This window comes from Eurytemora carolleeae, unplaced genomic scaffold (assembly GCF_000591075.1).
Source record: "Eurytemora carolleeae unplaced genomic scaffold, Eaff_2.0 scaffold64, whole genome shotgun sequence".
Classification (NCBI taxonomy): Eukaryota; Metazoa; Arthropoda; class Copepoda; order Calanoida; family Temoridae; genus Eurytemora; species Eurytemora carolleeae.
Window position 1 is genome coordinate 502521 of NW_019396205.1, and position 21573 is coordinate 524093.

General features: G+C 33.8%; 3 protein-coding genes across 5 annotated transcripts; all 3 read right to left on the reverse strand.

Annotated features, from left to right (window-relative positions):
- Positions 1–923: 923 nt before the first annotated feature.
- LOC111698097 (calcyclin-binding protein) lies at positions 924–10657 on the reverse strand. 2 transcript variants are annotated; one of them, XM_023468339.1, is made up of 11 exons: positions 10554–10657; positions 9220–9276; positions 8695–8747; positions 7201–7239; positions 6864–6919; positions 6148–6262; positions 5488–5572; positions 4459–4539; positions 4034–4105; positions 2230–2286; positions 924–1180 (listed from the first exon to the last, which is right to left on the reverse strand). In XM_023468339.1, exons 1-11 carry the CDS (start codon positions 10578–10580, stop codon positions 1124–1126), a joined length of 699 nt encoding a protein of 232 aa, XP_023324107.1. In that variant the 5' UTR covers positions 10581–10657; the 3' UTR covers positions 924–1123. The 2 variants fall into 2 exon arrangements, with proteins under 2 accessions (XP_023324107.1, XP_023324108.1); XM_023468340.1 differs by having other exon boundaries at positions 6864–6909; positions 7200–7239.
- Positions 10658–11367: 710 nt separating this feature from the next.
- LOC111698098 (rab3 GTPase-activating protein catalytic subunit) lies at positions 11368–13655 on the reverse strand. 2 transcript variants are annotated; one of them, XR_002764471.1, is made up of 4 exons: positions 13535–13655; positions 12339–12694; positions 11779–11962; positions 11368–11552 (listed from the first exon to the last, which is right to left on the reverse strand). XR_002764471.1 is itself a non-coding variant. In XM_023468342.1 (3 exons), the coding sequence occupies exons 1-3, from the start codon at positions 13559–13561 to the stop codon at positions 11842–11844; spliced, it is 504 nt and encodes a 167-aa protein (XP_023324110.1). In that variant the 5' UTR covers positions 13562–13655; the 3' UTR covers positions 11559–11841. The 2 variants fall into 2 exon arrangements, 1 of the variants encoding a protein (XP_023324110.1); XM_023468342.1 differs by lacking the exon at positions 11368–11552 and having other exon boundaries at positions 11559–11962.
- A 667-nt stretch (positions 13656–14322) lies between these two features.
- Positions 14323–21066, reverse strand: LOC111698121 (rab3 GTPase-activating protein catalytic subunit). Its single transcript, XM_023468370.1, has 12 exons — positions 20265–21066; positions 19617–20130; positions 18790–18880; positions 18205–18248; positions 17775–17864; positions 17461–17524; positions 17120–17182; positions 16874–16929; positions 16603–16756; positions 16204–16361; positions 15900–15984; positions 14323–15453 (listed from the first exon to the last, which is right to left on the reverse strand). Exons 2-12 carry the CDS (start codon positions 19811–19813, stop codon positions 14338–14340), a joined length of 2118 nt encoding a protein of 705 aa, XP_023324138.1. The 5' UTR covers positions 19814–20130; positions 20265–21066; the 3' UTR covers positions 14323–14337.
- Positions 21067–21573: the final 507 nt, after the last annotated feature.

Consider the following 21573-nt stretch of genomic DNA (forward strand, 5'->3'; position numbering starts at 1 on the left):
ATAGATTATTTTTGTGAAAATGGATTCCATGTTAGACTGTGACATCCGTCTTGTGTTTACTTTTCCACCCAAAGACAGTACACAGCAGTGCAAAATGCGTACACCTCTGAAATAACTTTCCTTGAGTACCTCGATTCTAAGTTACAATCAATAATACTTTTCTTATTAACATTTTTGCTCATTTAAAATTATTTGATAAAATCTCGAATATTCTAAAAACGTATTTGCACTGTGCATAACAAGTCTGCCTGATGTGCAGCATGCAGCTTGCGTTTTCATGGTGCATGTATTTAGAATCTTAAGACTGTCTGATAACATGAAATCAATCCGCCTCTGCATTTTCATTTTAAAAACATTTTATGTATTCAATAGTCATTACCATAATCTCACAACCATATATTCAGCATATGAACATCGACAAGCTTTAAAATAAACATTATTCAATAAACAGATTGTTCACTTGTTTGAAAAAAGTACTTAAATTTCAAACTTAGGACCGCCTGACTCAAAGATATTCGAGTGAGCTTAAATGTTAAAAAAACTAATTTTGTTCGATAATCTCCGTTGAGTGGAAATTGAGAATGAACATAGATAAAATAGAATCCATTCAATATATGACCTAGGCCTTACTTGTACACTTCATACTTACAATTTTTATCGCCCTATAAATAGTGGATAGTATCATTTACTTTCATAACGTTAATATTTTTCAATAATGCCTCAAAACTGAAATGGCAATGTATTTCTTTAAAATCGCACTAATCATTATCTAAGTTTTTAACCCGCTTTGATGTACAAAATACAAATAAAAACATTTCTTTAAATGCATTTAGAATTAGCCATCTTAATTTAATCAATTAAAAAGGGTTGAAATATATGTTTTACTTTCTGTGTAGTATGTTAATATTCAACGTAAACAGATATATGTATTAAAAAATGTTTATTAAAAAAATCACAAAAATACAATTCACGGGATGGAATAAGAATTTACATGCTAAATACCGTTTCTTAAAAGCAATATATTCTAAAAGAATATTAGACACGCTTAAACCATGACTTTGCACTAATTTACAAAATGGAGTGTGTTTTTAGGTTTCCACTTTAGAAATATTAAAAAGCATGTTTAAAAATCTAGATCTGGCATTCCTCCACCCCTCTTTCCCTGTCCTTCAGTCCAAGCCTAGAAAAAAAAACAAGTTTTTTAAAATTGATGAAACAAATTTGTAGCCATAGGTTATTTATTTAAAAATTGCGTTTTTTTTGTAGTCTTAATTTTGAATGTTTTAGAAATATTTCCAATTTGCTTGAGTCGAGTAGAAGCTCACGACATATCATTATTTATATTTATTTGACAGCTGGACGAGTGTTAACAGAACTAAATGATGAAACTTGGAATATATTGTATATATTTCTAATTCAAGATGGCATGGCTTCAATGAATAATTAAGATTAATGGTAAAAAAGGATTAAAAAGGGATATTGAATATGTGGATAACTGAGTTCCAACACGTGGATGTAACAGTTCGTTCCATATCACAGAAAGTTGTGACTATTGATCACAATTTGACCTAATAAACATAAACTTCTCTCCATTTTTTTTGTTGTCGGTAAATATGTTTTAAATGAAAACGTACTGAAAAGGCTACTCCTTAAGTTTGCAGATTGTTGAGTTTTAGATCAAATCACGTTTGAATTAAAAAAGAAGAAAACGAATGCATCTCGCCCTGATTAGTCCATGGTGACCAATGACGATATTATGAAATAGATGTATCTAAAAAATTCTTTTTCATAATTAAAGAACAGGAATGGGCATGGAGAGAATCAAGAAAAAAGCTAATGTTTATAGTTTTTCCAAGAAACAGAAACCAGCTTTCAACGTACCCGCCAACTTAACATTTTTTTATTTTTATTGTAGTAACTAAAAGAAAAAGAAATTCTAGAAATGTATAATTTAAATTGTTCCTACCTAACAGTTAGTGACTGCTCCGTGTACGAGACCTTGATATTCTCCGGGTTCAGCTCTCCCAATGCTTTTAGTCCAGTCAGATACAGTTTTACGAACTTTTAACTTAGATTAAGTTCTCTGCCCTTAATGTAGTCTTTTTATGACTTATTAATGATGTGGCGAAAAAAGCAACAAATTTACAGCTGGAGGGAATCATGAATATAAGGAAACGGTCAGTTTAAACTGCGTACAGTCGTCTCTAAACCCTGTATATAGAATTCTACCTTGGCAATGGTTCTTTTCATTTCATCATCTCCTTCATTGTACATCTTCTTCATCATCTAGAATATATACAAACTTACTAAGGTGCTCATTCTTCAATTCTTGATCTAAACCAGTATGTTCACACTTGTCTGTATCTAGGTTCTCCAGGATCTTAATCCAGGTTCTTCCTGGATCTGAATCCAGGATCTCCCGAGTCTGATCCAGGTTCTCATGGATCTGAATCCGGACTTTCCTGGATCTGAATTCGATTTTCCTGAATCTAAATTTAGGTCCTCCTGGATCTGAATCCAGGTTTTCCTGGATCTGAATCCTGGTTTTTCTGGATCCTAATCCAGGTTTTCCTGGAACAGAACCCAGGTTCTTCCAGATCAGAATCCAGATTCTCCTGGATCAGAATCTAGATTCTCATGGATCTGAATCCACGTCCTCCTGGATCTGAATCCAGGTTCTCCTGGACCAGAACCCAGGTTCTCCTGGACCAGAACCCAGGTTCTCCTGGATCTAAACCCAGATTCTCCTGGATCTGAATTCAGGTTTACCTGGATCTAAATCCAGATTCTCCTGGACCTGAATCTAATTTTTCTTGGACCTGAATCCAGATTCTCCTGGACCTGAATCCAGATTCTCCTGGACCTGAATCTAGTTTCTCCTAGACCTGAATCCAGATTCTCCTAGACCTGAATCCAGATTCTCCTGGATCTGAATCTTTTTTATCCTGGATCTGAATCCAGATTCTCCTGGATCTGAATCCAGATTCTCCTGGATATGAATCCAGATTCTCCTGGACCTGAATCCAGGTTACCCTGGATCTGAATTTAGGTTCTCCTGGATCAGAATCCAGATTCTCCTGGACCTGAATCTAGTTTCTTATGAATCGAAATCCAGATTCTCCTGGACTTAAATCTAGCTTCTCCTAGACCTGAATCCAGATTCTCCTGGATCTGAATTTAGGTTCTCCTGGATCAGAATCCAGATTCTCCTGGACCTGAATCTAGTTTCTCCTAGACCTGAATCCAGATTCTCCTGGATCTGAATCTTTTTTATCCTGGATATGAATCCAGATTCTCCTGGACCTTCAGGTAGTTTTGTAGATACAATCCTATGAAACCCAGTTTACTGAATCGAATCAGGTAGTTTTGTAGATACAATCCTATGAAACCCAGTTTACTGAATTGAATCAGGTAGTTTTGTGGATACAATCCTATGAAACCCAGTTTACTAAATTGGATCAGGTAGTTTGGTAGATACAATCCTATGAAACCCAGTTTACTGAATTAGATCAGGTAGTTTTGTAGATACAATCCTATTAAACCCAGTTTACTGAATTAGATCAGGTAGTTTTGTAGATACAATCCTATGAAACCCAGTTTACTGAATGGGATCAGGTAGTTTTGTAGATACAATCCTATGAAACCCAGTTTACTGAATTGGATCAGGTAGTTTTGTAGATACAATCCTATGAAACCCAGTTTACTGAATTAGATCAGTTAGTTTTGTAGATACAATCCTATGAATCCAGGTTACCCTGGATCTGAATTTAGGTTCTCCTGGATCAGAATAAAAGCGAGGATATTAGCTCAGACATCTATATAAATGCCACCTGTGTGAGTCTAGCATGTTAATAGAGGGTCACTTCGAATAGTTGCTACACAACATAGTGAAGAAATTAACGGAAACCCATTTTTTGTCCAGATTCAGACAAATCAGGACTTTCGGAAACCTCATTAAAATTGTTAGAAAATAAGCCGACATTTTAAGAGAAAAATAATTTTTTAATTAATTCCTTTTATCCAAAATACTTACGTTCATAAGTCCTGCGCTAGGATCCTCTTTATCATTGAACCCTTCACTGCTCTTCTTAGCGTCTGCAGCACACTGAAAAACATCAAGATCAAAATCAAAATCAGTATTGTTCTTTATTGCCTTAATTATGGTTTTTTAAAATTTTTTTTTTTTATCATTATAAACCTTATAATCTTTAAGGATAAGGTTCGTTTGAAGTAGATTAAGTTAAACCAATACAGCGGACATCAGACATTGTGCTTTCCGTACTTTCTAATCATTTCAATTATCTACATTATAATATAATTTAAATGGCTCTGCATTTAGGCATGACTAGAAATCATTAGATAATTTCTAAATATTGCTCAGACAAGATAAAAAAATATACAGATGGAAGTTACGAAAGTTAATATATGAAGCTATATTTTAAAAAGGCCATGAATTACCTTCTCCGCGTAGGTGATATGAGACCAACTACTGCCTGGGTTATGCTTGCTCAGGAACACGAGCAGATAATCTGATTTTATCTAGGCATACATTGATTATTAAACTTGGTTGATATTGTATTATATTTAGTGTTGGAAGAAGAAAGAATGAAAAACAAGAAATATAGAAGTCTCAAAATGTTTCCATCTGATATCATATTGATGTTTAAAAATATTGTAAAATTTAATTAAAATAAATTATTAAAGTCAAAAAAATATTTAGTGTTGGAAAGGAGACTCAAGGTTAGTTTTTGGAACTCAAGATAGTTCTGATAAATTTGAAATCATAAAAAAAATCTATTTTATAAATTATATTTTTTTGGCCTTATGCAACATTTAACCCTAACACAAGACGCAATTATTTTTACCGAATACAGTTTGGAAATATTTTCATGGAACTTAAAAAAATAAGTCATAAAACCTTAAAAGTAACAAAAACAACGCTATTTCCAAGCACTAATTGTATTTAAATGGTATGATATGGTATTGTGTGGTATTGAATGGTATGGTATTGCATTATTCAATTGTACGGTATGGTGAGGGTATGGTGTGGCATGGCGTTAAATGGTGTGTTAATGGTAATCATGCAATGGTAGGTCATAGTATAACTCGACATAAAGGTATTGTACGGAAAAATTGGCAGTATTGTAGTGTACGGTATAATTTTGGGCATTTGGTTTTGTTTGTTTTTAAGACTTTCAAGGTTTTTGGACTTATAGAAGAACCTTTTTTAAAGTCCAAAAACATAAAAAACGAACGAAATTAATTGCCCAACACTAGTACGGTATGGTATTGTATACTTGTATAGTACGGAATGGTATTGTATACTTGTATAGTACGGTATGGTATTGTATACTTGTATAGTACGGTATGGTATTGTATACTTGTATAGTAAGGTATGGTATTGTATACTTGTATAGTACGGTATGGTATGGTATATTGTATACTGTTAAGTATGTATGACAGTATGGTTTGGTATTTGCTTCATACCTTGAAATAGGATTTATCTGGAGATATTTTGTGACAGGTTTTGTTGATGCTGAACAGCGGAGTTTTCCCGTTCAAACTTTCAATCCTGAAAAACCCATTTAATTTAATATCGTCATTGTTCTTGTGATTTGTCAGGGTCATTCTTTATCAAGTCAGCCACCTCGTGGAAGTCAATGCCATATGTTTTATTAAGATTTTGCACACAGTTGGATATTATGAGAAAACATTAAATTAAAAATCTAAGGTGCATGTATTCTGGCCTCGAGGCTATTTTCGGCCCATTGGCCAAAACTTTCGGAGGACGTAGCTCATAAACAAGTGACAGGAGTCGGAAATTTTTGATTTACTGTTTTCTCATTACATGCTAGCTATATGCAAAATAATAAAAATACAAGAAAATAATTTGCATGATTTTTAAAGGAAAACCTCAAACAAATTGACCCGTAATTGTTATTGCTGACGTATACTCCAACATCAGGGGATGTCTGAAGAAATGAAGAATTTACAATTAGAAAATACAAAAGATAGACGATGCCATCATTCCACTGTTTTATGTTTATTACTGTATCAAGAACTTGAATTAGAAATATAGTTAAATATGATATTGTTAGATTCTAGGATAAATGTATTCTAGAAATGTATAATTTAAATTGTTCCTACCTAACAGTTAGTGACTGCTCCGTGTACGAGACCTTGATATTCTCCGGGTTCAGCTCTCCCAATCCTTGTAGTCCAGTCAGATAAAGTTTTACGAACTTTTCACTCTGATCCCAAGCTGCAACAGGGGAAAACTTGAACTTTAGGTCGGAACTTTTAGACACGATATCAAGCTGAACAGCAGATATTTATCATTTCAAGCGATAAACTACATACTCATATTTCGCAATATCTCATTATTGAAATTTTGTACCACAAAAGTTATGTATTAGCAATCTTTGAAAAGATATGGATTAGTGATCTTTGAAGGGAATAAAACTAAAAAAGGTTGCGATCTTCGAAAAAACAACAATACTACAGATACGGACAAAAGAGATCCGGATTTGCATTCTCAAAAAAAACGTTAACTATTGAATATGAAGAAATTGTCAACCGGTTTTATGTCAAATTTAAATCCCTGGGATTATGAAACTAAAAAATATCAGGATTTGTCCTAATTAACAAAGAAACTGAACGCTTGCTTCAACATTTATTTCAAAACCCTATATCTTTGCAACTCATTGTGTAAACGAATTTAAAACTTAATTTTTCATGATCTATAAAAATTCGTATTTGAAATAGCAAAGGTCTACGACATCAATTTGCACGGATATAAAAATTATAAACCTAAAGTTTGAGGTAAATAATTAGTTCCTGTATAAACCTATGGTCATACTTACAGTAATCTTTGATCTGTATTTCTGGGCAGGTTTTTGCTTTATTCTCCTTCTCACCCAGATATTACCAATATTAAAGCAATTATAAAAAAAATTACTTATTGCACTTAAAACTTTTTATTTACAATTTTACCAGTGATTTTTTTCATTTCTATTTATAAGAAACCCCGGTTTTAATTTGTGAAAAAATGTATTAGAATTCCTACAAGAATTCTATTTTGGAAGATGATTTCAGAAAATTGTCTCACACCTAATGGCCATCTATAAAATTAAAATGTCTTTTTATTCAAAATTTGTTTATTGATTAATTATTATTATTATTGTTATCAACACTGGTTCCTGAATTCTAGCCTCAGCTTTCTTAATCTCAGCTTTCAAACTAAAAACAATGAAAAAAATAGGTTTGTCATGATATTACGTAAAAATATTATCATAAAAGAAATCAAGATTTTTCTAAAATTATATTACATAAATTTTTTATCTTTTTTGATCAAAGTGAAAAGAATCAAATTCTAAAACTTTCGATGATAAAAAACATTTTTAACAAAAATCTGTTTTAAAAGGGCTGATGTTTTTGTTTCAAGTAATTAACAAAAATCTGTTTTAAAAGGGCTGATGTTTTTGTTTCAAGTAATTAACAAAAATCTGTTTTATAAGGGCTGATGTTTTTGTTTCAAGTAATTAACAAAAATCTGTTTTAAAAGGGCTGATGTTTTTGTTTCAAGTAATTAACAAAAATCTGTTTTAAAAGGGCTGATGTTTTTGTTTCAAGTAATTAACAAAAATCTGTTTTAAAAGGGCTGATGTTTTTGTTTCAAGTAATTAACAAAAATCTGTTTTAAAAGGACTGATGTTTTTGTTTCAAGTAACCCTTATTTAAGAAAGAGGTGCATGCCCGATATACAACAGTACCATTAAAACTGCAATAATCTGATCAATAGTGTTTTTTTTAGGTTGAAGTGCATATTATGCTAATTTCTTAATTGATTAGGGTTTTAGAAACAAAAACATGGATATCGGACTCATACTTGATTGGACAAAGCTTTTAAAGGTAACTTTGTGAATTTGACACTTAAAGAATCTCTTGAAATTACGTTCACAATCCCTTTAAAGGGACTGTGAAGGAAAAATTAAAGGGGTATAGGCTGAAACCTGAAAAGCTCAGGAGTTGATCAAGACCTTAAAGACACCTTTCTGATGTTCCTGTCTCGAAAAATTGACACAAAACTGTGTCAAAATTACACCAAAACGTAAATATGTAAGATAAAAGTACGTTTCATGTGGCCAGAACTCCCTCCAATAGCAATGCAGTATACTGGTCATGTGATACTGACGGAACACTGCACTGCCATTGGTTGGAGTTCTGGTCAAATAATCTGGACGTGTAAATAATGATATTAATTATATCTATCAAAATGAAAAATTATTAAATTTTAATAATAAAAGGAGCAAACCTGAGTTTCTCAGGATCCTCTGGGATATTGTTGTTTTCAAATTGGTTGCGTATTTGTTGAAAATTATATGTTTAATTCTACGAATCTTATACAAAATCTTACATATATACGTTTTGGTATAATTTTGACACAGTGTTATATCAATTTCTCGAGACAGGAACATCAGATAGAAGAGATTCTCAGGTTTCAGCCTAAACCCCCATTCATTTTTCCTTTACAGTCCCTTTAAGTGCAATTTTAACCCGGTATTTACACCTAAGGGAAAGGCGTTTTATTAATGTCGCATTACGAAATCACAAACTGAACCAGATCCATATTATATTTTTTCGTGTATACTTTCTTTTAACCGGGAAAATTTCAAATTATTATAAAGAACGTACTTGCGCTGATCAGTCTCAAGACGACCAACATCTGCAGAAAGCAACTCCTTCACCTAGGTGTATAATTTTAAGAAGAATAATAATAGTAATTAACAATAAATATTAAAAAGTATACAGGATGATACAGGATGAGTAAGAAAATGGATTATCGATGTTTATGACAAATTTTTCAAACTTTTTGTTTTGTTTGTAATTTAGGGATAAAAAAATTAAATGTGATAAAAAATTTCAAAATATTTTTGGAACGTTAAAAAAATAATCCGCGAAACCAAATTTGTTCCAAAAAATTGAGTTTTTCGAAAAATTATTAAAAAATCTTTATTCTATTGTTTTCCAAAATCTTATAAAGATCTTTAAAAATTAAATGAAATATAACAAAAAATGTTGGCCAATTATTTGAATTTTTGAAGTCAAAACAGTACCAATTGGTTATAACATTTATTGCAAATTTCCACTCTTTTGTGCGGATTTTTGTGATTATCTAATTCAATTAGAAAATGTGATATTAGCGCCGTATATTCCTACCTTATGCCTGGTTGCCTTCTCCAGTAAGGATTTAAGCTCGGAGATATCAGACTCAACCTGGACAGAACACATTTAAATTAAAAGGATTATAAACATAATTTCAATTTATCCTTGATCAGACAAAGGTTTAAGGATATCGATGTGAATCCTTGATCAGACAAAGGTTTAAGGATACCGATGCGAATCCTTAATCAGACAAAGGTTTAAGGATATCGATGTGAATCCTTGATCAGACAAAGGTTTAAGGGTACCGATGTGAATCCTTAATCAGACAAAGGTTTAAGGATACCGATGTGAATCCTTGATCAGACAAAGGTTTAAGGGTACAGATGTGAATCCTTGATCAGGAAAAGGTTTAAGGGTACAGATGTGAATCCTTGATCAGACAAAGGTTTAAGGATACAGATGTGAATCCTTGATCAGGAAAAGGTTTAAGGGTACAGATGTGAATCCTTGATCAGACAAAGGTTTAAGGATACAGATGTGAGTCCTTGATCAGGAAAAGGTTTAAGGGTACCGATGTGAATCGGACATGATACAAATGGAGGGTCTTCAGTTTGAACTATGTTTAAAAATGATAGTTGCACAAAATATCGCATGTATTGTATATGAAGGTAAGTTTTCTTTTTCATCTAAAAGAGCTTTCAAATGTGATATTTTAAAATTACATTTTTGTATAAAGAGTCTAAATTCTCTGTATTGAAAGATAAAAATTAGAGGAGATTCAGTACGGGAATAGGGTGAATGTAAATGAATTTAATAATAAACGATAAAGGCAAAAGCTATCTAGACATAAAATGGTTTGAAGCGTTTTAACAGTCTTTTATTCAATATCAAAGCAGATAAAAAACTCAAAAAGTAAAAAGAACAAAGGGAGGTTCAATGATGATAAAAAATATACAAATATTTAGAAGTAAAGTTGACAAATAAAAGTTTAAAAAGACATCTTAATCTCACAGTAAAAATTAGGTTAGAAATACAGAAAACTATAAGCGTAATTTCATGTGACGCAAAAACGGCAATGTCCTCTTTACAAAGGTACACTTGAAACCTTAAACTGATCAAAAATGTGGAAGATACCATTGTTTTTACTCAAAAAGTGTTTAATTCTGACGAGTTCTCCATTGATTCTTATAAGCAAGAAATGCGCAAGTCATTCTCAAAGGAAACACGCAACAAAATACAGGTTGGAGAAGAAAAAAAAACATGGATTCATACTTTATCAGACAAAGCTTTAAGAGGTACCGTTGCAAATCGGACATTGCCATCTTTGCATGGGTGGTCACTTGAAATTCCATTAACAGTCCCTTCAATCTGTAATTGTACGAGCATACCTCTTGAAGTTTGTTCTCCAGCGACATTGTTTAATTTTCTGAAATATTTAATAATTATTGTTTCATACTTAAATAGAATATATATTTGACTGTAAAGCAATTTTAGAAAAAGAATTGAATGAAATCTAAATAATTCATTTCATTAAGAACTTTGACGCAGCATAAAAAGGCGAAAGTATTTCTGATTTCTGTATAATTTGAAAATGTAATTTTTTGGTTTATGAGTCATACTTATACTCCAGCGAGAATATTAAAATAAAAATAAAGTATTAGTACATAACTGTGAAGTACAATTTACGTGTACACTGTACACACTAGTGTACAGTATACACACATGCACGGTATAGAGCCCGCTGCTTTGCATGATTAAGAATTGACAGATACGAAGGTTCGGACGTTTTCTTAACCTAGAAAATATTGTAGGGTCCTGACCCCACCCTGGATACGTCCTGGGAACCTGAACCTTATCATAATTAATCCTAGGAATCAGATCAGATATCAACTAGGTATACTCAGTACCCTGTATACTGTCTACCAAGGCTGTTTATTATGGTTAGATACTCTAGATGTGCTCCAATGTACATGCAATGTCGTCTTCATAGCAATGGACTCCAGCAACGTTGTCACTTCAACTTCCGCCAATACTCAGTTACGTCATATGAGGTTTTAACTGTCCATTGCTGTGGACACGAAATTGTTCGAACATTGGAGCGCATCCCGTGTATCTAACCTCAATAAACAACATTGACTGTCTGCATACACGCAGAGCAAAGTTCACCCTACACCCTCAACCATACATCTACATATTTTCAAATGCAAAGTTGAGAAATATTTTAATCTTTAAAGTTTTAGACATAATAAGAAAGACATTACAAATTACGTTAATATATACTAGGAAATTAAAGATCACATATTTATCACATAAATTCTATATTTTAGTTGTAGGAAGATCATGAAATTCAATTAAGGATATATATTAAAAGTAAAAGATAATTAATACTAAAATAAAATATATTGATCGCAAAAATTTGGCTAAAACATAATTTAATGGATTCTTTTTCAGTTCAACCTGATGTCTATGCAGACTCGCAGAGGGACAAATCAAGTTCTCTCTTATGAGAGATGTTGGTTAGGTGTCCGTAAAGATAAGAAAGATTATTTAAATTTCTCTTGACAAAAAATGGATATAAATAAAAACTTATTTTTATCAGGATTTATCCCATACCTTTTTTGCGACCAGTCTTTTAAGCATTCTGAATGAAACTTGGATTAAGATGGTTAGAATTGATTATAAATATTGTCTATCCAGAGTGTAAGCTCCAGTGAGTCTAAACTCTCCGGAGCTGAACCTTGCATAAAGACGCTGCGGAGTAGGACGGGAGGAGGGAAGAGGTCTCCCAGATACACATCTAAACCAGGTTCAACATCGTTACAATATTAGATACAGGGAAAACAGGAAAATTATATCGTTATTGTTTTAAGAATAAATTTTGGTCTATGTCTTATAGTACTGTAAACTACTGTTCAAGTTCCGGGCCAACTTTTAAGCAGCTAGAGCGATGTGTATAGTACATCTACAGACTATACAAGGCAAAACTTGACAGAACACTAAATGAATAAGCCCCTCCTATGGAGATTATAGTGATACAAGACCGGTTTTTAAATCGTTATTAATTTTAGTTTTAATAAATAATTTGCCTGAAATGGAATCTATCTAGTTGAATTTAATTTTGTAAAAAATAAAAAAATGTTTTTATAAAAAAATGCATCTGATGCTAAACCTCCCTGAGAGTAAACTGTTTAACGACGGGAGGAGGAAGACCTGAAGGTCGAGGATGATTTATCTGATTACTCTCCCGGAAAAGAGCTTGAATTAACCGTCCTGCCGGACCTCTAGCTGCTCCGGGTACCCTTACCTCTCCACATCTACATAAACTCTGGATAAACCTCTCCATCTCCTCCATAGCGTCCTGCTTTTCCGCCCCCTCCGCCACGGTCAGATCGTACTGGAATTTTCTCCGGAGAGAGAGAAGTCTGGATATTCCTAGTTCTGCTGTAGTGAGGAGTTCCAGAGCTTTCCATCCGTCCTTGTCCCGGGCACAGAAATCCTCGAGATTTATATTTCCACGATAGTGCTTCACCTACAATATTCAACAACTAAAATATTACACCAGAGCTGAAAACTTTAAAATTGTGTTTATGGAAGTCAATGCTTGATCTTTTAGTGGGGTGCTAATAAACATGAATAAGTAAGAATGAGTAGTCAAAGCTAACTGAATATCTATTTATCTAACAAAGTATTTATACAAGAAAATACATATGAAGTATGGAGCATGCTGTGTACTGCATTCCAGGAATCCAACAGGGGCGCCACAATCTCCTCTTTTTATAAATACAATATTAATTTAATCTTTTGTTTGTATCCTGATAATCTTTAGTTTGTATCCTGATAATCTTTAGTTTGTATCCTGATAAGTGTAATTTATTCTTATTTTCAAAATTAGCCAAAGTATGATTGAAGGATGGACAAGGAATGGACGATCAAGAAGAAAGAATGAAAATCAAGAAATATAGAGGTCTCAAAATGTTTCCATCTAATATCATACTGAAATTTAAAAATATTGTAAAATTTAATTAAAATGAATTATTAAAGTTAAAAAAAAGTGTCTACATGATATTCAGATAAAGCGATCGGAATTAAGGGTATCCAATTTGAAAGTTCCCAGCTCAGAAGATTTAATATTTTGAAAACATGTTCAATGTAGATTGTAAATGCAGCAATTTCTCACATATATTGAACAATAAGTAGCAGTAAACCATGCAAAACCAACCACTAACTATATACATTAATTTACATCTACAACCAGAAGCTATGGAACCTACAAAATACTACAAAGTACAAGTAGGATGGAAAGAGTCTCAATAGTTGATGCAGCATAATATGTATAACTGTGAAAAACATCAATAATGATAAAGCTAACCTCTGGAAGACAGAGTAGTTTGGACATAGAGCAGATCCTAGAGGCTGTCTCTTTATGATGAATATCTGGAAGTGCAGCGGACTCAGGACATTGTAGAACCCTAATATTGGAACTGGTTATTCAAAACATAAATAAATTTTAAATATCCTAGAATGCAATTACCCACAGGTTATCTTTATAGTTTTTTTTTAATGTTTTTTGTTGTTAAGGAAAAAAGTGTAATAATAATAATAATAATAATGGTCCTTTCAGTACCGAAAGTTTGTTGAATGTTCAAAATGTAATTACAAGTTAAAATCATATTTTACATTTATTCCAAGCAAAGCTTTGAAATTTCTGGAAAGATTTAATAATTGATGGAAAATAAAATTGGAATAAAAAACCCAGAGTTTTTCGAATTAAAAAAATGTTTCGATTTTTTTTATTTTGTCACCTACGTCCAAATATGAGCGAAGAGCTTCGTCATATCGATATAACAAATTTATTAAGAATTCCTTGATTCCCAATATCCCTTTTTTATATAATCTTTCGACATAAGAATATTACACACTAGTGTACAGTATACACACATGCACGGTACTTTAAAAATGCATGAAGAAACATGTGTCACACTTCGATATTTGTTTAAAACAAAAAAAAATTATTTTCATTTTTTTTTTTAGCTTTTTAGGCATTTTTTCACCCTCCCTAGCACCCAAACTATTAAAGTTATCGGTCTAATTTTTTTCCCTTGAGCTGGCCATGGAAAATTGGGCTAAGAACATTCATTTCAACCCTATACCTTATCTCTAAGGTCATACCAATTATTTACTGACCTGTTCCCAGAGATCTGTCCACATATTCCCAGATTGTTTCATCCTGGCTGAGAGTCCTTCTCCGTCCTCCCAGTCCCGCGGACTATGCCATCTTACAAAATCCGCCAAACTACAACCTGGATTAGCAGCCTTGAAACTCTCCATATCAGAGAGAAGGTTTGCAGACTGAAGTTTAGCTCTGACCTCGCTCCCAGCCTGATCACTACCAAGCTGCATGAGAACCTCTTCCTGCTCTGCCAGTTGCTCCTCGGTGAGTGGACCAGGTTCCTGGAGAACAGGTCGATACAACCAGTCCTCATCATTTAGTAGTCTCAATATTCCAACCCTGTCTTCTCTTCCTTCAGCAGTCTCCCAGACCGGGAGCGAATTTGATGGTTTCTCCTTCTTCTCTTCCTCCTCCTCCTCGCACTCGAAAAACTCCTCCTCGTAGTCAGTATCACTGCTGGGTTCCTTCTCCGTTTCCATAGGTTCAGGAGTAATATTGCCAGTGCTCCTCCTCCGTCCTATACAGCAGTTCAGCATCTGTAGCTTCTGGTTGAGAAGAGCTGTTCCTGTATCCGGAGGACCTGGAGGAATACCTGGGAGAAGAATTCCGTTCTCCCATCTGTATCTCAACTCCAGACAAAACTCATGAAGGAGATGAGCTACTCCTGCAACTCCTGCCCAACCCAAGCAGCAGGCAACTGTCGTACTTAATCTCCAACATAAACCATCAAAAGGACAACTTTTAATATTAGGATAATGCTCCTTTAGATGGTCTGTCGTTAACTCAGGGTGAGTATCGGAGTAGGGATATTTTGATGATTCGTCCGCATCTGGGAAAAGGTAGGATAAAACAAATTTTAGAATGTTCTGATGAAGAGGGCCTCCGGTCGGGGTTCTATTCCTCAGAGGTCGAACTTGCTTCGCTAGATCTGTTAACGAATATGAAGATACACTAGGCACTTGAGCACCAGACAGTTTATCGAACAGACCGGATACATTCTCCGCGTTGGACTCTGAACTCTCCATCATATCTCCGAGAAGGTTCTTGACTGATCTTGTATCATGTCCCAACTCAAGTACTGCTGCTACATGCTTAGCCAGTAAACATTCAGGTTTATCCTGAAATAAATTTATCAAATAAATAAGAGCACACAATTCACCAATCCAAGAGCTATTTTCCACCTAATTGCTTTATACTTGTACTGTTAATATAATCATCAATTTGTAATAGTAAACTCGTTCTGTACACAGATACATGTATTTTAGCAATAAACTTTATCTTATCTTATCTTAATCAATATTTAACGTAATAAATATCAAACCATTGACAATTAGGTCGTTTTTGACCAAATAAAATTCTCCAAATTCAGAAAACTTTGCAATGTTCAGAGATTATCTTCAATAAAGTCTGGTTTATTAGCGTATTACTGAAGACTACTTTATAACTCGAAAATGGCTTTACTAATCAATCATCATTTTTATTTAAAACAAAAAAGAGGAATTAGCTTGACAGGCAGAGATCATTGCATGAAAAAGAAGGGATTGTGAGTAAATTTAAGATTAACCTGCATAGCGATAGATATTGACCATTCCGGGGCCTCAAGAGGATCCAGATCAGAATGAACTGAGTTATCCACGATCAACTCCTCACTTAAATGTCAACAACAACTGTCTATTTAATTGTACAAGTTTTTCTATCTATTTATATTTCTATTATAATTGCATAGAGTCTTTTATAATGAAAAAAGTAGCCTTTTTCTGAATTTAGCTAATGTTATTACTTTATTCTTTTTTTTATCCTTATGAAATTTAAGCTTCACATTTTTGATCAATTTTTTTCTCTTCAATGAAGTTCCAGTTAGCGGGTACCTAAGGTCTCTCCAGGTAGTGTGAAGGTTGAGCCCGGCTACGGGATCGGAGACGCATCCAAATTGAAGTTCCCGGAGCTGGATGAAATCTGTATCTCCGGATACGGAGTAGAGATCCAGGTCCGGAGGAGATATACTCCAGTAGTATTCCGCCCAGTCCTGACACATCGGAACATTATTCCATAACAAAATAATTTTATTTGACATTTCAGACCACCTCCAATTAACATTGATTTTTTGTCTTTCATGGATGCTTAAATTTTTGATTTGTTGATTTTTTCAACATTATAAGGTGAATATTTAAACATTGACTAAATCCATCTAAACCATTTATAGTTAGACAATCCAATTAAATTTTTGTTGTAAAAAATATCAAGCACAAAAATGAAATGCTTCCTCCCTCTAGTTCGTAGCTGAATCTGACACTGCATGTGACATGACTGATTTCTACGGGAAGTGGGTTAGATATTCGGTTTTTAAACAGCTGGAGCAGGCCGGTCAAATGAGTCACGTGACCAGGTCGTCTATTCAACAAGACGCTGGAAAACTCGGTTCTATGGAAAACTCCGGGTTGAATATCATTAATAAATATCAATATAGATGAATCAAATTAGTCTTTGACATAAGCAACTGTATGCAAGATTATTAACTGTAAGTTCTCTCGGAATTTCCTGCAGTTTTTTGAAATAGCAGTCCCAACATAAAGATTTTTACTCGGCTCCATAACCTGAAATAATAAGTGGTGTGAAGAATTTGAAGAAAAAATATCTTTTATTTAATATGAATTAGTCTAAACGAAGAAATTGGTACAGCGAATTCATAACTGTACTGTACTGTACTGTACCGAACTTACTGTACTTTCTTGAAATGTCCTAAATTGAACTGTACTACATGAACTTTGATGTACTGCACTGTACCTGTATAAGTACAGGAACTGGGCAGCCAGTATTATGCAAAGCGACATTAACAGCACCAACAATCTGAAGAAAAATTAATATATTTGTTGTTGCTGCTCGAAGAAATTGCCGACAAACAATCTAGAAAAAATATCATATTTGTTGAAAAAGTTGAGACGTTGAAACATCAGTAAAAATATCTAAACACATTCTAAAAACCATGTCAGCTCTTGATCTGACTTAAGCTTTTGACCCAGCGCAAACCGGGACTATTAAGCTTATTTTCACTAAAAGTATAGATGGATCCAAAGCAGGAATGCAAAATAATTGTGTGACTAGGGATGTTAAAAATGATAACTGACCTGTCCTGCTCTAGTTTCATTACCAAGGATCTCCCTTCCACCCGGGCTAATAACCAAAAACTCCCTAAATAAAAGAAATAATTTTTTAAAAATAACTATATTATAACAAACGACCAAGTTATTTAAAATAGTTTTCAGCCCGATCTTTAATACAAGATTATGATTTTACATTTCCCGTTAGACCTCTGACCTCCATAAAAATACGAATATTTACAGAAAAAAATCTACAAAATGATATAAAAGTAATCTGCTTAGTTAAACAACAAGACAAGTACATGTTTCTGATTTAATATTAAATATTTTGTTGTTCTTACGTTAGACCGAATAGTGTTGAAGGAATTGGACCGGAGAAGGAGAAATCTCCGAACCCGGAGGATAAATCTTCCATCACACAGCTCTCAGTACTTTATACAAAGCTTTGATAATAAATTTAAGAACTTGGTTTTAAATACTTGGTAATGTTACATCGACTATACGCATTACGCAGCTTTCCCTGAACTTCTAACCTGCTGCAATATCCGACCTATGCCGGCTGTTTATTTTATTTATTTGAAGATTAGATTCGGCCAAGAAATTTCTGAGCCGAGCGCCACGGCTAGGAGTAAAACCACGTGCCGGTAGGTCAGAAGTTTAGTTTAGTGGACGTGCGAAGGTCGAAAGAAACATCGCAGTTAATACACTCAATACACACAATGCAATAATCACTACTGTTACTTTCCTTGATTTAAAATATTTTAAGCTTCCCTGTCATTTGAATTCCCCTCTGTAGAGGGTTCAGGTGTAGTTGTCTAAACAATTATTACTAAAGGGACTGTAAGCGTACTTTCAATTTACCCTCTATGCAAAGATGGCCATGCCCGATTCACAACGGTACCAATCAATTCTGATCATTCCTATATGTTTTCTTGCAGTAGACAATAGACAAACGCAAGTCAGAGAAACCACAATTGAAAATAATCAGTTTTTAAAATTATTAATATTGATATTTAATTCATACTTGTCCAGACATAGCTTTTGAGAATACTATTGTGAATCGGGCATTGCTATCTTTGCATGGAGTGTCATATGAAATTACGCTTATAGTCCCTCAAAAATATAACATTTATTTTAAAAACACGTGGTTATCAATTATTAACAAAAAAAAAGCGTGAATTATGTGACCGAAAATTATAACCCTGAGACAAACCCTAATTTAAGGATTTGCACTGCGAATTAAGAGGGGTTTCAAGAAACTCCCATCTTGTACCTTGAAACTTTATACTGCTATTTTATAAACAAAAACAGCCATTTTATATAAAAAAACTTAAAGTGAAAAAATCCTATAATTACCCGGCTGCCGACTGGAACTCTTCTATAATAGTTGACAGAGAAAGGAAAATTTAAATATGATAACTCAGAGCTCTCATGTCTCCACTCAACCCTTAACAATCATAGAATAAGATAACTTATTGACCCTAGATAAATTAGCTGCACATTATATAACGGTGCTAAAAAGTTTCATTGTTTAACGTTTTTTTTTTCAAAAAAACATTTAGAATATTTTTGGAATTGAAAAAAAATTAAAATAAAATTCAAATTAACTTTATTTTTTTTTTAAAGCTTATTATATCTAGAAATATTCATTGCATCCGAACAAATACGTACACAAATATTTCTTAACATTTCCTGTAACACTATTATTTTGGCACGACGTGTTGTAAAGTTTTTGAACTTTCTCTGTATCTCGAAGGTTCTAGTTTTTTAAGATTATAGTAAAGATTTAGTCCAAAAACTTCATCGAACTGCGAACCAAAATAATAGTGTTACAAGCAGTGCTTAGGATCCATTTAATTTTGATCCTATGATTTATGAGTCTAGATTCAAAAATAGAACCGGCTGCTATTAATATTGAAAGAGATATTACAAAATGTCTTACTTGCCACGGGTTCTTTCTGTTTTATTTTTTTTCGCTTATTTTTATCCTAAAACTTGATGAACCATTCAGAAATGAGGAAATTTTTATAATCTCTCTTTTTTCAAAAAATCAGATTTGGGTTTTAGGAGTAAAAAAGTTTTTTTTTTCAGTTTTTGGTTGATATTTTACCCCTTGGATCCGGCTCCAGAAAGCCAAAATCTTGCGGATCCGGATCCTAAGTACTGGTTACAAGTTTTTATACCTTGATGTAATTTTATGTTTAGTATTATTCCGGCCCCCGCAGAGCTTCCATCCGCGTAAAATATTCTCGAGTTGATCCATAAAATTCTCCCATTCAGTGGCCGCGGTAAAATCCTCAATTTCAAAGACGTCAGTGGCCGGACGGTTTATCTCCTCTCCGTTCTCATCATACATATGGCAGCCATTATATTCCGACATTTTCTCTGAAAAAATTACGAGTAAAAAAATGAAAAAGGCGTGAACTCAAGGTTATGTAGGAAATCATGTTTAGAGACCGGGCAGCGAAAACAGAATCATGTTGCGCCCTATATAAGGTAAATGTGCAGTTTTTATTTTGTCACTTTTCTCCGTGAGATAAGTACAAAAATCTTGGTATTGGGTTGGTTCAAGTCCGGATCTGAGTTTCCGGTCTGGGAAGAGAGCAGAGAATACACAGCAGGGAACCACGGCAAAAGGAAGATTGTGTAGAAGAGCTGTATTAACAATAGACTCGGTTGCCTCGTCAGGATGCATCCCTAGATAGTCATTTTTCATTTTCAAAAACTATAGAAAACTGACATGGTGGTCTATTTTCTTGAAAAATCATCCCCCTCTCTTAAAATAATTTATTTTTCCCAGATGTTAGAATGAAAAATGATCAAAATAATACCTATAACTAAACGAATGTTCGTTGGGTCTAATTTTGTTTTCTTGAAGAACTGAGGATCAAAAAATTCTGCGTGATGAGCTGGGAGACTCTTTCCTGTTTTCTTGATTATGTTTGCCTGCCATCTCTTGAGTTTGGTTGGTCTAGGATCAACGATCTCACAGACCAGGTTCTCCTGAACCCCGAGCTCAAAGGATAGATCCCCCCGTCCTCCTGCAATATCTAGGATAGTCCCGGAGCTCAGGTACTCTCTCCCGTAGGTCTGGAGAATCCAGCTTCTGAACAGTTCCGCTCTCTTGCAGGAGGACTGAAGTTCCGCTCCAGAGAACTGTTCCTCATGTACTCGGATCCTTCGTTCAGATTTAGCGGAGAGAAATTCCCTCCTGGATTCCTGCAGATTGGCAGGATGTTTGAAAACACAATTTTCCACGACACACTGTCCAGTATTCACGTAGAACTTACAGGGTAAATCCTTTCTTACCTCCGAGTTGGAGGAATCCGGAGGAATCGGAGTAAAACTGTCTCCGAAGGAGCTATCACTCCATCTTTCTATGAAAGAATAGTCCTGGACGGAGAATTTTTCTTTGTCCCAGGCTCCGGAGCAGGATATGATATCTCCGGCATGGAGTTTATTCTCTCCTCGAATACATTTATTCCTAAGCTCAGGATATTCCCAAAACTTAAAAATCAAACTATTTCTTTTGTCTCGCTCAGAGGGTGCAGATATCATAATATCAACAAACATAATGTTTTTACTCACTTTCCTAATATGTACAATCCGACCTTGAAGGTTTAGCGTCATGCTTATTCTAACTTTTTAGGTTTGAGAGCAAACATGTGAACTGCGAACAAATCTTTGGGAAACTTGTTTTGTTTAAACTCCTTGTATATCTCCAGGTTTGCTTTTAAGAATATAGATTTGAGAAGAGTTGGAGGTCTGGTTACTGAACTATCCTCTTCATCTGTTTCTACTTTTCCACTGCTTGATACGTTCTCCTTCACCACTATCATTCCATTCTCCCGGAGAGCGGTGGAACAACGCTGGAAGAACAAAACCTTAACAAACATTTTTCTCACGATTAGGAGCTCGATAGTATATTTTTAAATCAATGCCAACAATATCATTTACACGAATTCTTTTCTTACTTTTGTTTCTTAACTTTGAATTTATTGAATTTTTATCTTTCATCTTTTCTAATTTTTTCATAACGCGTTTTTTCTCTTTAATTTTTTTATTTTAAATTTTCTTTCTGGGTTTTATTTGCTGAATTAGGGAAAAGTAAATGAATTTTAAAGGAAAAAAGGAAAAAGA

What these genes read in the sequence shown, in the direction of transcription:
- LOC111698097 (XM_023468339.1), bottom strand. Translation starts at nt 10,580, where the DNA reads ATGTCGCTGGAGAACAAACTTCAAGAG. An exon ending in AGAAGGCAACCAGGCATAAG is followed by an intron (nt 8,748 to 9,219) that starts GTAGGAATATAC and finishes TTATACACCTAG; the next exon opens with GTGAAGGAGTTGCTTTCTGC. An exon ending in GAGCAGTCACTAACTGTTAG is followed by an intron (nt 5,573 to 6,147) that starts GTAGGAACAATT and finishes TGGGTTTTTCAG; the next exon opens with GATTGAAAGTTTGAACGGGA.
- LOC111698098 (XM_023468342.1), bottom strand. Translation starts at nt 13,561, where the DNA reads ATGTCCAAACTACTCTGTCTTCCAGAG. An exon ending in AACTACTCTGTCTTCCAGAG is followed by an intron (nt 12,695 to 13,534) that starts GTTAGCTTTATC and finishes TGAATATTGTAG; the next exon opens with GTGAAGCACTATCGTGGAAA. An exon ending in GTTAAACAGTTTACTCTCAG is followed by an intron (nt 11,963 to 12,338) that starts GGAGGTTTAGCA and finishes AACCTGGTTTAG; the next exon opens with ATGTGTATCTGGGAGACCTC.
- LOC111698121 (XM_023468370.1), bottom strand. Translation starts at nt 19,813, where the DNA reads ATGTCGGAATATAATGGCTGCCATATGTATGATGAGAACGGAGAGGAG. An exon ending in GAGTTCCAGTCGGCAGCCGG is followed by an intron (nt 18,249 to 18,789) that starts GTAATTATAGGA and finishes ATAATTGTTTAG; the next exon opens with ACAACTACACCTGAACCCTC. An exon ending in GCTATTTCAAAAAACTGCAG is followed by an intron (nt 16,757 to 16,873) that starts GAAATTCCGAGA and finishes AGTTTTCCATAG; the next exon opens with AACCGAGTTTTCCAGCGTCT.